Source organism: Primulina eburnea, chromosome 4 (assembly GCF_022965805.1).
Source record: "Primulina eburnea isolate SZY01 chromosome 4, ASM2296580v1, whole genome shotgun sequence".
NCBI lineage: Eukaryota > Viridiplantae > Streptophyta > Magnoliopsida > Lamiales > Gesneriaceae > Primulina > Primulina eburnea.
Genome location: NC_133104.1, coordinates 44,540,997 through 44,555,238, shown reverse-complemented (window position 1 = coordinate 44,555,238; position 14,242 = coordinate 44,540,997). Strand labels below are relative to the sequence as shown.

Below are 14,242 nucleotides of genomic sequence, written 5' to 3'. Positions count from 1 at the left end.
TGTCAGACCAAAACAATCATTATTATTTTAATTATAAGAATAATAATCTTTTATCTCAATACATCGTGTTGTTCTATGTAAGGTAAAAGTAAAAAAAAAAAAAAAAAAAAAAAAAACTAACTTTCAATTAACCATGGAATCTAAATTTGTAAATGCGTAACTTATACCACCAGCTAGGTCCCCCAACTCTTTTGGTTCTGAAAAGGTTGGGATTGAAATAGATTTGATACCAATCACAGATAAGTTGGACCAAAAATATATGGTAGTGCAATATTCGATAATGTACTAAATCAACAAGAAACTACTACTCTATTAGAGTCAAAACTATTTTCCCACTGAAATCGTTATCATGGAGAGTTCGATCCAACTTTTAGGACAATCCAAATTCTTTCGAATGTGAGGGATCCGTGTCTTTTTTCAACACTCAAACCTCAAATGATATTAAATTTGGACCGCCAACTACCATGTGGGTAACAAAACCTCGTTATCACTAGCAAAAAAATCATACTATTTTAGTATTTGATCGGAACAAGCACATCCAGTTGAGCTCCAAGCTTCTCCCAGCAACCTTCTCCGCTTTAACTCTCACTGTTTCTTCCTCTTGTACATCGCTCGAGCTCTATCTTTTCTCTTCATCTCCAGCGCCTAAATAATCGGACATATAAGTTAATGCCTCAGAGGATTTAAAGGCCAGTTTCCAAATGTTAAAATCACTGAAATAAACAAATTGACTGACTCTAGCAACAAACACAATCTACAGTGAATTAACGGTAGAGGCAGATCAGGAGACATGCTTTGAAGGAATATTTAGTAGATAGATCATATACACAAGAAGTTGAGACATGAAAAGAAAACGAAAATCAAATGCAAGTCGCCACAGTGCTATATTATATGTTTACAGAAAATAGGAAGATTCATTTGTAAAACATGTCAATGACAGGCGCGCATATACCAGAGATTGAGCATTTAACTTACCCTGATAATATCATAGTGGTTCCATCCAACCTCAGCCGAGAGTTTACCCAATAAACAGTACTTGCGCCAAGCTTGCAGCCGCAAAACCCTATTTGTCAAACAGCCAATATAAAAATGCCAGGTATCAGGCACTACAAATGAAACATAAAGGTAAATAAAAATATATCTCAGCAGTGAACTAACTTGAGAGCGTCAGGAATAATCATCCTCTTGATCTTGTCATATGGTGGAGCCGTGGAGGTACATCCTCGTAAACCTTCAAACGATGCTGTAAATATATTTATCCCTTTGTTTCTCTAAAAAAATCACAAATCTGAGCTTCAAAAATGAGTACAAGGGAGGGTCCCCAACACACATGGAAAAATCCGACATCAAACATTGCCGGGTTATGATTTCTGACACGGTCAACTCTATAAAGTCAAACTTGTTCCAGGCCAGGGACGTCGTTGACTTTCTTGGTGGATTCTATAATAAATCAGTTAATTACTGAAAAAAATGAATTGGTAGTTGACAAATCACAAGTACAACACACATAAATAATATCCACCGACAAAAAATACAGACTCGTTGCATGTATTATTATTATTTTTTTTAATTTAATAAAATAATACTAAATAATTAACACGAATTATTTTCAATTTAGAAGAGTTGTTCGATTAAAAATAAAAGTTTCGTTTAGTTTTTTCTATGTAAAATATGGAGTGGCTTGAGAAGTTTTTTAGTAGGATAAGAAGGATAATTATGTAATTAAATATTTTGTTTTTCTCTAAAGTAGTTACTCTAAGGTATCACACTTAATAATATAATATAGATAATATAGATATACGTACTAATACGTGATGTATACGTCACATGTGTTTGTTTTAATTTTTTTTAAGTTTAATAATTTTTTTACAAAATAGGGTAATATTATAACTATCAAAAGTTATAACAAGGGAAGATTTTGTAAAGTATCAAAATTTACAAAACCAAATCTCCATATCATCCACGGGATAACCCTATTATATATCATGCACGGTGAACTAAAATAGAAGCCAAGCATAATAAAAACTTTTTTGCAAAAAAAAATATTTTCTACCTACGTACATTGAATTTTTCGTTATCAAAATTTAAATCTTGTTTCCCCAAAAATTACGGACCCATTTTATTTGTAATAAATGAAGGCTTAAGTATCCTTACTTATCTTGTCATTTCGTATTAATATTTGTTAAATTGATGGGTTGTTCGGACATAGAAAAGTTGGCGATAGAAAAATAAAATTAATTAATTAACCATCAACATTGCAATTGAATCGATATTTAGTAATTAATGTAGAAATAAATTACGGAAAATTAAACGTGGAATTAATAAAATGGATTAATAATAAATTAATTAAAGAATTAGACCGGCCACTAATTGAATCAATATTTAGTAATTAATAAGCGTAAGCTTTAAAATTTACTGCTGCGTAGAGGTTTCAAACAGAAAATGACAGTATTCAATATTATTCATTCATTTAAAAAAAGTACATGTAGTTCAAATATTTCGTTAATAAATAATTAATACGACATTATCATATGCCACTATTTGCATGGATAAAACTAAATATTTGCTGAACTGAGTTGGCTATATCTTCCGCTGCAACCCTTGTTTCCCCACCAATCTGCATGCATAAAGCGTCACAAATTAATAATTTGTAAATTGAAAATACGTACATGTATGTTGTTCTTATTTATAAGAAAAGTTGAGAAGTACCTTGACATTGAAAGAATAGAGAACAGTTTGCTCAATAGTTGTGATATTGGTGTGAAGAATACTAAGCTGCAAATCTTCGAGTGCAGCTATCAATTTAATCAGCTGGCCAACTCTTCTTCTTGATAAAATCTTGATCAAAGCGTCAAACCCTAAAACTTTCACTTCAACATCTGCCAAGCATGACTTACTCTCACCTGTTTCCTCTTGTAATCCAGGGTCATATTCAAGAAGCTTCGTTTGTGGATCATTTGGAACACCCACCGGAGGAAACATCAATGGCGGTTGAGGAGTCTGGACACCGAGGGACGTCTCTCCAGGCCTCTGGCCATCGCCATAGAGTCGCCTTCTTTTCTGTGATTCAAGGCATTGGAGGAGTTGTTCTAGTTCCCTCACAAATTCAATGGCTCCACCAATTATCGAAGCTTGATCACCCTGATAACAATGTATTCGGGTTAAAGTTTACACTGTTAGAAATGAAGGGGATTTCATTTTTGAGGAAACTATAACACGAAGATAATATTAATATTAAAGCTTATACGTGTGAAGTTTTTTTACCCTTTGGACGTAAGAACTAGGCATCAGAGATCTCAAAACGCGAAGGTGCTCGTTCATTTGCTTCCTTCGGTTCCGTTCAACCGCGATATGTGTCATCCTTTGGCTCTCAACTTCTTCACTTGTCTTCAAAGTTCTTGGCCTCTTTTTCTTGCTCTTACTACTACCACCTTCTACTAGTGGAGTTTTTTCGAGATTTTCTCCAAGAAACCTCAGTTGCACCGAAGCATTATTTTCGACATCAACCCTAGTTTGATCATCACCTATTCTATCATCACTCAACCCTTTGTAGCTTTCTTGATTTTCTCCAAAGTTTTGAGGAGCCATTAACGAGAGATGATGATCCTCCTGCAACTTGTCGTTCAGAACAGGGAACTTGAGGAAGTAAACAGGATCCATACCGCTTTCTTCCTCGCAGGTTTTGGCTTGATTTAAGGCCAACTTAGGCCCAAAATCAGCGAACTGCATCACATCTGCAAAACTCAACTTGTCGAATGAAGATGAACCACAAAAATTTGACGCTAGAGAAGGCTGTAGCGGCAGAGATTGCGTCGTATTTATCATGTAATCCACCATTTGATTTGTACTTTGATTAGTGGATCCTTCTCCAATTTGTTGCTTCATTAATTCTTGATCATGAGTTTGAGCTTCAAGAGAATAGTCCAGTCCAGGCAGATTTCCCTGCAAAACATTTACTTCAAAGTAAAACAACACGGGCATAATTACCTCAGAAAATACTCCCTTTAATCAACAGCGACAAAATAATTAAACAAATCAGTGAAACAGCCAAACAGGTAGGTTAAAATCATACACACACAATCTTTACTTGATGGCAAACGTTAATTTTGTCAAAATATACGTTTTGTAAGAGCTAGCATAGCAAACAAGAAATATAAACTCTTTATATATATAATACATGATATATATAGCATACCGGGTAGCTTCCATCTTTCTCCATTATATACAACTCCACTGGCTTTTACCCAAGAAACCCTAGTGGGCTCAAATCATGAAAGTAGACAGTCCTAGACAGAATTTTTTACAGCTATGGTCCACCATCCTGAATCATGTAAAAAACAATCGATCAAGAAACAAAACTAAAAATTTAAATCAAATAATTGATACTTTGACATATCATGTAGTGACAAAAATAATTAATTACACAAGCACATATATGAAAGATAAATAAAGACAAAAATGAGTGAACCACACCTTAAACCTTCATAGAAACAGTAGGAAAAATCAGAGAAGTGAAAAATGAATAAAAGGGTCTTGTTTTTTGCGTGGAAATAACTGATATTTTATGTACTGTTGTCTGAAATATATGAAGAAGGGAAGCTTATAGTATTATCTTAAAAAATGGAGTACTTGAGTTCTGACTTTATCCATGTACAAATTCGCAAGATATATACATACATGTGAAGAGGCGAGGAGCCTCGGGATTAATTTCAACCTCACATAAAAAATCACCTCACCTTTTTCACCTCTTTTCATTAATGTGTATCACAGGTCACCACCTTCTTTTTCATGACTATTTAATTAATTAAACGCTCGAGATTGGACCGTATTGTTTAAAAGTTTGAATCTTGAAACGAGGAGATATATTGTATGCATCTTGGATTTTGCATCTGTACCCATATTAACCAAATTAAAGTATATACATACATACATATATAAATATATGTATGTGTATAGTAGAGTTATGAGAATTGTATATATGGAGTTGGACATTAATTCTATCCGAGCTAGCTTTTGAGGTTGATTTAGGTCCAACTCCCAGTGTCGACATGATATCAAAACTCAACCCACCACCAAGAAAATTTTCAATGGGATTGGAGAATATTTAGAGCTAAATCAATTACGTGATGTGGTGACCATTAGCTCAATAAGTGTATTAGCTTTTTCCTACTCGACATAAGGAAATCCAGAGTACATGTCATTACCAACCATCAGTAAGTCCATATTGATACTAGTAACTTCATTAGCATTAGCAACATATATTCCTGCGCAATACTTTTGCTATGTCATCAAAGATACGTTTCTTTGTCAGCAAGGCTGACAAACGGAGACTTAGGCAGGAAGAAGGCCATGGCAGATGGACAGATCGATCGAGTCCCGCCGCTGCTATATTTAGCCAATCAGTGGCCCCTACTCGACCGATTCTAACATTTCCTATGTACAATTTGGAAGGACCGATATTCGTCCCGACCCATCTAAACCTAGACCCATATCGTCTCAACTCTCAACCCATGCCCCTTAGACCTGTCATTTAATTAATTATATTAATAATATGTTTTCTGACATTTTTTTATTTTTAACTTGTTTGATTATAATAAAAATATCCAAACAAATTATATAACACACTTTCAACTAAAATTCAAAAGTAGCAATTCTATTGAATCAATATTCCGTATAAATCCCACTACATATTAATTGGATATAACAATATTCAATCTACTATGCATAAACCTATACGGATTTTTTATATGGGTCGGGTATTATTAAATTCATTGCCTGACCCATACCCGTGTGGGTACAAAAATTGAATGCCCATAGCCGACCCACATCTATTTAAGATCATCCTGCAAACTCGACCCAAATATATTGGGTTCGGGTCAAATACCTTTTCTACCCGTACCCATTGTCATTTATAATCGCAAACATGTTGGGAAAAATGTACGTGATCAACTTCAAAATATGTGTATATTTGTTGCCATGGCAAACTTGAAACGCCATTGTTCCTCACAAGTATTTACAATCGTCGGCAACATGTTTCCTAAGATGCTAAAAACTAATTAAAACTTCGTAGTAATACCATTATAAATATGGAAGACCTAGCTACGAGTCACAATAAGTTTGGAATGTTACTATATTTTTGGTGCATGTACAAACTCTCAACTTTAATCGAATATCAAATTCTAAGCATTAGCTTCTTAAAAATCTAAATTTAAGATTTTATATAGTACAAATTTGAATTAAACCGTGATGACTTTTTTTTAAAAAAAAAATGAAAATTAGAAAGAACTAGTGGGATATATTGAAAACTTAGTGATGAAAAACTTCATATTTTACGATGTTCAAATGTCATATTTTTGTTTTTTTTAAATGTCATGTTTTTTAAACTTTCTATATATAATGTTGACTGCTTTGGCTTCTAAAATCGAACAATAGATTCTCAATTTTTATATTTAATCTTAATATACTTGTTCTTCATCGTATACTCTCCTACTTATGTGGGTAAATTCGTTAGACTATATTTTTAATTTTACATATGTTTATTTTTTCTAATTTTGTGATGGAAATGGTGGAGTTTCGTGTTTGTACATCTTTAGTTCTGTTGAAGAAATCATTTCTTCATTGCAAAATATATATTCACGGGAATTTCAGCATGAAATCCGGTTTTTAAATATCCCTTTACAACACAATTGGTCCATAATTAATCTTGCTTCAGCAATAATTATTATTGAATCGTCGTCAACTGTTATAGGGTGGGACAATTTTTTCTTGTTTAGAAACATCGCATATTTAATTATAATCGTCGATTTGGACGATGAATCAGGGTATTTCAATTGATTTTTTGATGATAAAATCTTATTTAAAGAAAATTAATTATGGAATTTATATGTTTTTATTTTTAGTATTGAATATTGAGTCATCACCTACCTCGTCCCTCGATCTTCTACCGTTGACCGCCTTCCATCAACCAATTTATTGGGATTCATATATGTTTTAAATTTTAACGATAATTTGTTTTAAAATTATTTGCTTAACTTCAAATACAGGTTTACAACGTGACAAACTTCCTGAGCAGAGTATGTCTCTTGTGATACAGTCTCGTGAATTTTGTGAGACGGGTCAACCCTACCTATATTCATAATAAAAAGTTATTCTCTTAGCATAAAAAGTAATATTTTTCCATTGATGACCCAAATAAGAGATCCGTATAACAAAATACGACCCGTGAGACCGTCTCACACAAGTTTTTACCTCCTGAGCGAGCACCCTGGTGGCGATGAAGTCTTATTTATAAATATATTACAAAAACTTCAATTTTACTAGATAAATCTCTTATTTAATATGATACATAAAATAATATAATATATATATATATATATATATATATATATATATATATATATATATATATATATATATATATATATATATATATATATATATATATGCATCGATAAGTCTGTTTATTAGAAATGATATTATTTCAACATATTTAATTTTTCTTCATCAACAAATTTTGGATCTGAAATATAACATGAGAATAATATAATTTCAACGAACGAATTTGAGGATGTCGGCCACGGGAGCGCGGCTAGGTTCATGTTGGACGAATTCTACGTTGGAGAGGTCGATCCACCGAGACATGAAACGAGATCGAATTCAATGTGTGGTGCATCCTCAGGCCATGTTAGAGCTATCGCGGACAAGCCACTGGAATCGGCTATTAATAATCGTCTTCTGTATTTTGTTGTGGCTTTTGCAATCACGTACAATTCTTTGTATGGGGCTGGGGGTCAATGTCTTCATCCCATAAAGCCAGAGTTGTTGATAAGGTCGAAGAAACTGGACTTGGACCTCAATAATTATATACATATAATAAGATTATTTCGTGTACCTAATCTAATTAACTGAAATCTTGTATGTTTTATCTATTTTTTTGTTAAAATAGATCTCATATGCAATTATCTCACGGATCTATATCCATGAAATGAGTCGACTCGATCCATTTTTATAATATAAAAAATAATATTTTTGACATAAAAAATAATAATTTGCAATCAAATCAACATATATCACCGTAATATTTTGCAATGACATAATTAAACAAAAAATAATAGTTTTGAGAATAAAAATAATATTTTGGACAAAAAAATAATATTTTTCATCGTCGGATCAGGTTGATGATTCTTTTCACACACATATCATGATTTTTTTTATATGTTTTTATTAATAATATAAGCTATGCAGAAAGTTAAATAAATAAATCAGTCATATTCACGACTATAATTTTAAGATTGGACACTTCTTCTTTTCATGAGTTTAAATTTAGAAATTGATTGCATTCCATATACTTCACTATTGTGAATATCCGATCGATCAATTTTGGATTCAAATATTTTTACTTTGTTAGGAGAATGACATGGCTGATTCGTGTAGTTCTCGATCTTCTGGGAAAAAAATGAATACATATCGAGTGTCCATTTAAAACAATCTGAATTCGAATGTAAGGGGTCCAACTAATTCATCTTATCCAATGTAGATATTCCAAAAGTTGGTGTGTGTATTTAAGAAAGATTAAGTAAATAATTTTACGTACATAAAATTCGAATATTTTCCCAATGTCAGTGCCCGAGGTTTGAGCTAAAAAATACACACAGGTCACTAAAATATATACAACCATCGAATGCCTAGCGCATATGATTATTTTGTAAAAGTTAAAGGTAGGTGGTCTTGGAATAACATATTGTCCCGAGGATGCATTTTTCCGAAGCACCGCATTGTGCTATGGCTGCTTGCTCAACGCAAGTTACTAACACGTGATATACTTGGGTTTGTTGAAGACAAACAATGCGTGCTTTGCCATGAATTCGAGGAATCGAACACACACCTTTTCTTCAAGTGAAGGATCTCGAAACTGATTTGGGATGGTGTGCGGCATTGGCTAGGCATGAAGAAGATTATGGGTACCCCAACATCGATTCTGAAAGCTTTTCAGAGACGTACAGAGAGAAGTCTACAGTGAATAGAATGAGAGTCACGGCTCTTGTAGCGATAATTTACTATGTCTAGAATTTGCGTAACAAAGTAATGTTTGAAGCTGAAAAACTGTATGTTGAAAGGATAATAAGGAAGATTCAGATCCACACTTACAGATGTTTACCTTCTTCCTCTCATTTGTTTTCTAGTTTGACGTAGGTAGATTGCAGTGTTTCGATTTTAAGTGTATCTCTTGAGGATGTTCAGTTTACTTGTATTTGTAACTCTTTTTACCTCTTTTAATAGAATTACTTCATTAAAAAAAAATATGAGTTTTTCTAAAAACTAACTTCGAGAAAGATAATCAGAGAGGGTAGCAGCAAAGAGTAAAAATTTAATTAAAAATCATATACATCAAACCAAACACCACAGCAAATGCAAGAACAGTGAACAAGAATTCTTGTACCCGTAAAGCTTTAAAAAAAAATGAAGGATACATAGCCTAGGAATACACCAACCCGCTGTTTATACGCAGAAAGTCAAGTGTTATTTATTGATCACGCGTCTGATCGAGCTGTGAGACACTGAAAGAAGCTAATTAAAGAAAGTAAATGGCCGCGCAGTTCAAATGACATCGATCGTTTGGTTTAAGTATTTATCAGATCTAGAAAACAATACATTAGGTAATCATGTGATCATTTAATTTCACTGAAAACGATCAACTTTTGAAAACGAAATAACTGTAATCAACTTGTGGGTAGGAGCAGAATATCAGTAATATGTATCCAAAGCTTATAATAAATTGCGGAAATCAAGAATAATGCTAAAAGCAATTATAATTCTTCCAATTTAGGATTCGTAAAAAAAAAAAATTATTCCAATTTAGCGAGTCTGAAAACAGGTGACGGTTGGAAAATATTAAATATTTTGCCCGATCACATTGCAACATACATTTACTGCAATAAAGTTGGGCAGGCGAGTAATAGAGGACCTACCATGTGGTTTGAATTTGATGCATGCATTTTTCAGTATAAATAGTGCCTTGAATGGATGATCGAGAATTGTGTGGAGGTTAGGTTTCGTTTAACAACTAATGATGAGTGGATTTTATCGTGCATTTGTGGGTTTTTGTTTGCTGGTTTTGGTTTCTGATTGTGCTGTTTTTGGGGATGTCAATGGAGGTTATGATGATGAAAAGTTGCTACCTAGGCCTTTTCTGCCCAGGCCTTTCTTGAAGCCACCATTGTTGCGCAAACCTCTTCCTATAGGGCTTGGGGTTGGTATAGGTGGTGGAGGTGGTTTGGGTGGAGGTGGTGGATTAGGCGGTGGCGGAGGTTTGGGTGGCGGCGGTGGATTGGGTGGTGGCAGTGGTGGTGGTTTGGGTGGTGGTGCTGGACTAGGACATGGCGGAGGTCTAGGTGGTGGTATTGGTCATGGAGGGGGGCTAGGTGGAGGTGCTGGTCTTGGAGGTGGAGCTGGTCTTGGAGGTGGAGCTGGTGGTGGACTAGGACATGGTGGCGGCCTAGGTGGTGGAATTGGTCATGGCGGGGGACTAGGTGGAGGTGGAGGTTTAGGAGGTGGAGGTGCTGGTGGGATTGGCCATGGTGGCGGACTAGGTGGAGGTGCTGGTGGTGGACTAGGTGGTGGTGGAGGTTTAGGTGGTGGGATAGGTAAAGGTGGTGGGATTGGTCACGGCGGTGGACTTGGTGGTGGCGCAGGAGGTGGACTAGGTGGAGGTGCTGGTGGTGGAATTGGGAGAGGTGGTGGACTCGGTGGTGGTATAGGCCATGGTGGCGGCTTAGGTGGAGGTGCTGGTGGTGGAATTGGGAAAGGTGGTGGTGGAGGTTTAGGTGGTGGGATTGGTCACGGTGGAGGACTCGGTGGTGGTGCAGGAGGTGGACTAGGCGGTGGTATAGGTCATGGTGGCGGATTGGGTGGAGGTGGAGGTCTCGGTGGTGGTGCTGGTGGCGGACTAGGAGGTGGATCCGGTGGCGGTTTGGGTGGAGGGGGTGGTTTAGGTGGTGGTGGTGGACTTGGTGGTGGAGGTGGATTCGGGGGTGGTGCTGGTGGAGGTGGAGGTGGAGGTCTAGGAGGCGGTGGTGGTTTTGGTGGTGGAGGCGGCGGAGGTTTTGGTGGCGGTGGAGGCTTTGGTGGCGGCGGAGGAGTAGGAGGTGGAGGCGGCTTTGGCGGTGGTGGCCATTAATCCGTCTATTCTCGTGTTAAAGAAATTGGTCTTGTAATTTAAACATGCAATATTATAATTTGCGATCGTAATTAAACAGTATTTATTTTCTTTAATGCTATGTCATCTAATTAATTAATATTCTTAGTTATACATGATTGATATATTTAAAGTACTTAAAAGAAATATCTGTCCTTTCGGCTTTTGTACTAAAAATTTCTATATTAATTGACATATTAATTATTTTCTGTGTCTAAATTATATAAAAAAAATTCCACAATATATTTCCTCTCTTAAATATTCTTATTCGTAGAAGATAAAACGAACCATAAAAAATAGTGACCTTGAGAATCCAAGATAGTGCATATTATATAGTAAATTATATTATTTAATATTTACTTTTATATGCATCATTGGAACAGTAGGAGTAATTTGAAATTATATGAATGACTTGATTCTTTAATTCATCGTACCACGCCATTTGTTGACTTGCCAATTGCCATACATACTTCATCCAAATCACAAGAAAGAGTCAAGGAGACACCATTTTCCCTTTCTATATGGGCCTAAACTCAATGCCTTCGACCATAAGTCCAAACTTTCCATGGGGATTATTAATCTCAATCAACCAGACCTCTATTTCACCATCATAATCCTCATTCTTATTGTAAAACTTTCCCATTTCAATCTCCATCCATCCATCATCTCTCATTTTTGCCATTTTCCCAGTTTCTCGACATTCTTTGTGCTCGCTCCTCGTATTTTCGTCGTCGATGAATCTTACTACCGTGCTTGATGATTTAAGGCCATCCATCTTCTCAAGCCAAAACACTAAATATGCAGCATAATGGGCATTCTTTGACAGAATTCTAGCTTTTATTCTTCCTTGGATATGGATCCAACCTACAGATCGTAGCCTCGCGACTTCTGCAAATCTAAAGTTTTTATACATAACAAAAAAAAGAAGATATTACGTATTATGCAAACAAAATAAATGTATGTTCTTATATATATAAATCATAGATAAGTTGCATTTTAATATATATGTACATTTGTGTATTATTATTATTATTATTATTATTATTATTTTTATTATTATTATTATTTATGGATTCGAACCTGGAGTTGGTGTGTGGAATGAAATCCCAACAACCTTTCCATGAAATTTGAAGTTGTCTTGCTCCAACCATAAAGCATTTCTTCCCATCTCTCTTGTGAAGGGAAAAGCTCTGGTTACATTTCACAAAATTTATGATCACATGCATAAAAATATAGCAGTAAAATATAACAACAATTAATTTTATTTTGCTATAATTATTATAAATTAATCAGAAGGCTGATATATAGCAATAAAATATTGACGTACGTATGATCGATATAATTGTGTCTTTCGTGTAAATTAATAAATGGATCGTTTATAATATGACGTAAGAATGTCAATTTATCAATTATTGCGTCCTTTTTTTCGATAAAGTGGTACTGCGTGCATGGGCCATGGCTTTTACAATAATTAAGTGCAACAATTTTTATCAAATAATTTGGTGTAATTGTACTTTTTGTCAATGAATTACGTTATGCAAGAATAGGCGAGAATCGTCGAGGATCTCTAAACTTACAGCAAAACAAAAACAAAACAACACCTCCGATCCGGGATAGTACGGTAGATGAACAACTACTTTAACTTGTGTATATTAATAAATATAAATAATAAAATTCCATTGATCATAAGCATGCAGAATAATGTGAAATAAAATTAAACGATAAATAAAGAAATCTATCAACAAACAAATATAAAACACTATGTACATATATATCATATGTAAAGAAATTAATTAAACAACACTGGTGATTGGAGTATTAGCTTACCATTTTTCCTCCATCAACAAGAATAGGAGAGTGACAGAGATGGAAATACAACTCTTTCTTGGTGGCGTATCTGAGAGGAGAAATCGATTCAGAGACAATTTCTTGATATTCAGATGGCAAAAATCTCTCCCAAACAGCGTCCGACTCGACTGCCGATCCGAATTCTTTCGATACAATTGATGATCTTGAAGCATCCAAAGGGGATGTAAATGATAGGATCTCAGAAATGCATCCCTCAGGCAACCTCGCAAAAGGGTCCATTCTAATATAAATTTCTCCTTGTGTTGTTTCCAACTAATGAATCGAGATTGATTTGTAGAGGCTATGGAGTTTGTTTATACTTGTAGTAATTCGCAAGATAATTAAGTAACGTGTTTATATATACTTGAAAAAATGTCAATAGATGTTGAACCAAAAGGACTTTTGGCCTAAATTATAATATTGTGTTTTTTTACCAAACATGATAGACTTCACTCATCTCTCTTCGTCTTTGTCAATCTTGTTCAATACACTTTTCTATTATATTGTTTTATTTTATTGGACGTGCGATCTTATTGTATTTAATTATTTATCAATGGATTCGCGACTAAAGGTTTCGTGGATTTGGTTCTGTCACTAATTTCTATATGTGTTTTTGTTTAATTTGATTCGGTGAGATCTTATTTATTGTAGTTAGTCAAATATGCATTCTAAAGTTCTAAACTCCATGCATGGCTTTCATTATTGAACGAACATGTCCCAAGGGGTCAATGGAAGAACTAAGATTTGAAATCTACCTGAGCTAGAATTATGACCGACGATTCTTCTCCCGCCAGGAACAGACGACACCGTCGAGAAACAAGGGGGGTTGGGTTTGTTTGATTCAGTATGTTTGGGCTCACATATGTTTTCATATTGGGTTTTATTGTATTAGTTTTGGGCCACCGTTCTAATCTAAAAGTTGCCCAAAATAATACATAAAAAATTTTAAAAAACAATTGGGCCACCGAGGTTACAGCCCGGGTGCGCCAACACGTAGCTCCGCCCTTGTAATAATAGATTAAATGAATTATTGATCAATAATTAAGATTTTGATTTCATCAGCGAGCTTGTCACATATAGTTTTGTACAATATGGTTTATCTGATTAATATGATTTCAAGTTATTGTGTTAATTTTAGAGTTTACCCAATTGATACTTAAAAGTAGCGGATGCGTGTTTCTACGTCATAAAAAAAAATTG

The 14,242-nt window shown here is 34.7% G+C and overlaps 4 protein-coding genes and 1 long non-coding RNA gene across 12 annotated transcripts; 2 read left to right on the top strand and 3 right to left on the bottom strand.

The window, feature by feature from the left end:
* Nucleotides 1-325: 325 nt before the first annotated feature.
* LOC140829992 (uncharacterized) lies at nucleotides 326-1,282 on the bottom strand. 2 transcript variants are annotated; one of them, XR_012117590.1, is made up of 3 exons: nucleotides 1,159-1,282; nucleotides 976-1,063; nucleotides 326-645 (listed from the first exon to the last, which is right to left on the bottom strand). It is a non-coding gene; the product is annotated as an uncharacterized lncRNA (long non-coding RNA). The 2 variants fall into 2 exon arrangements; XR_012117589.1 differs by having other exon boundaries at nucleotides 976-1,167.
* A 1,178-nt stretch (nucleotides 1,283-2,460) lies between these two features.
* Nucleotides 2,461-4,626, bottom strand: LOC140829991 (transcription factor FAMA). Of its 2 annotated transcripts, XM_073193273.1 has the most exons (5): nucleotides 4,474-4,626; nucleotides 4,196-4,321; nucleotides 3,265-3,942; nucleotides 2,710-3,141; nucleotides 2,461-2,617 (listed from the first exon to the last, which is right to left on the bottom strand). In XM_073193273.1, exons 2-5 carry the CDS (start codon nucleotides 4,217-4,219, stop codon nucleotides 2,528-2,530), a joined length of 1,224 nt encoding a protein of 407 aa, XP_073049374.1. In that variant the 5' UTR covers nucleotides 4,220-4,321; nucleotides 4,474-4,626; the 3' UTR covers nucleotides 2,461-2,527. The 2 variants fall into 2 exon arrangements, with proteins under 2 accessions (XP_073049374.1, XP_073049373.1); XM_073193272.1 differs by lacking the exons at nucleotides 4,196-4,321; nucleotides 4,474-4,626 and having other exon boundaries at nucleotides 3,265-4,153.
* A 1,936-nt stretch (nucleotides 4,627-6,562) lies between these two features.
* On the top strand, nucleotides 6,563-7,908 carry LOC140830350 (cytochrome B5-like). Its single transcript, XM_073193621.1, has 4 exons — nucleotides 6,563-6,577; nucleotides 7,044-7,073; nucleotides 7,261-7,278; nucleotides 7,537-7,908. Exons 1-4 carry the CDS (start codon nucleotides 6,563-6,565, stop codon nucleotides 7,906-7,908), a joined length of 435 nt encoding a protein of 144 aa, XP_073049722.1.
* Nucleotides 7,909-9,859: 1,951 nt separating this feature from the next.
* On the top strand, nucleotides 9,860-11,398 carry LOC140829456 (uncharacterized). 6 transcript variants are annotated; one of them, XM_073192713.1, is made up of 2 exons: nucleotides 9,860-10,715; nucleotides 10,758-11,398. In XM_073192713.1, exons 1-2 carry the CDS (start codon nucleotides 10,067-10,069, stop codon nucleotides 11,174-11,176), a joined length of 1,068 nt encoding a protein of 355 aa, XP_073048814.1. In that variant the 5' UTR covers nucleotides 9,860-10,066; the 3' UTR covers nucleotides 11,177-11,398. The 6 variants fall into 6 exon arrangements, with proteins under 6 accessions (XP_073048814.1, XP_073048813.1, XP_073048815.1 ...); XM_073192714.1 differs by having other exon boundaries at nucleotides 9,862-10,625; XM_073192716.1 differs by having other exon boundaries at nucleotides 9,862-10,643; nucleotides 10,806-11,398.
* Nucleotides 11,399-11,583: 185 nt separating this feature from the next.
* On the bottom strand, nucleotides 11,584-13,355 carry LOC140829458 (F-box protein At2g02240-like). Its single transcript, XM_073192718.1, has 3 exons — nucleotides 13,022-13,355; nucleotides 12,275-12,384; nucleotides 11,584-12,090 (listed from the first exon to the last, which is right to left on the bottom strand). Exons 1-3 carry the CDS (start codon nucleotides 13,280-13,282, stop codon nucleotides 11,712-11,714), a joined length of 750 nt encoding a protein of 249 aa, XP_073048819.1. The 5' UTR covers nucleotides 13,283-13,355; the 3' UTR covers nucleotides 11,584-11,711.
* Between the last annotated feature and the right edge of the window lie 887 nt (nucleotides 13,356-14,242).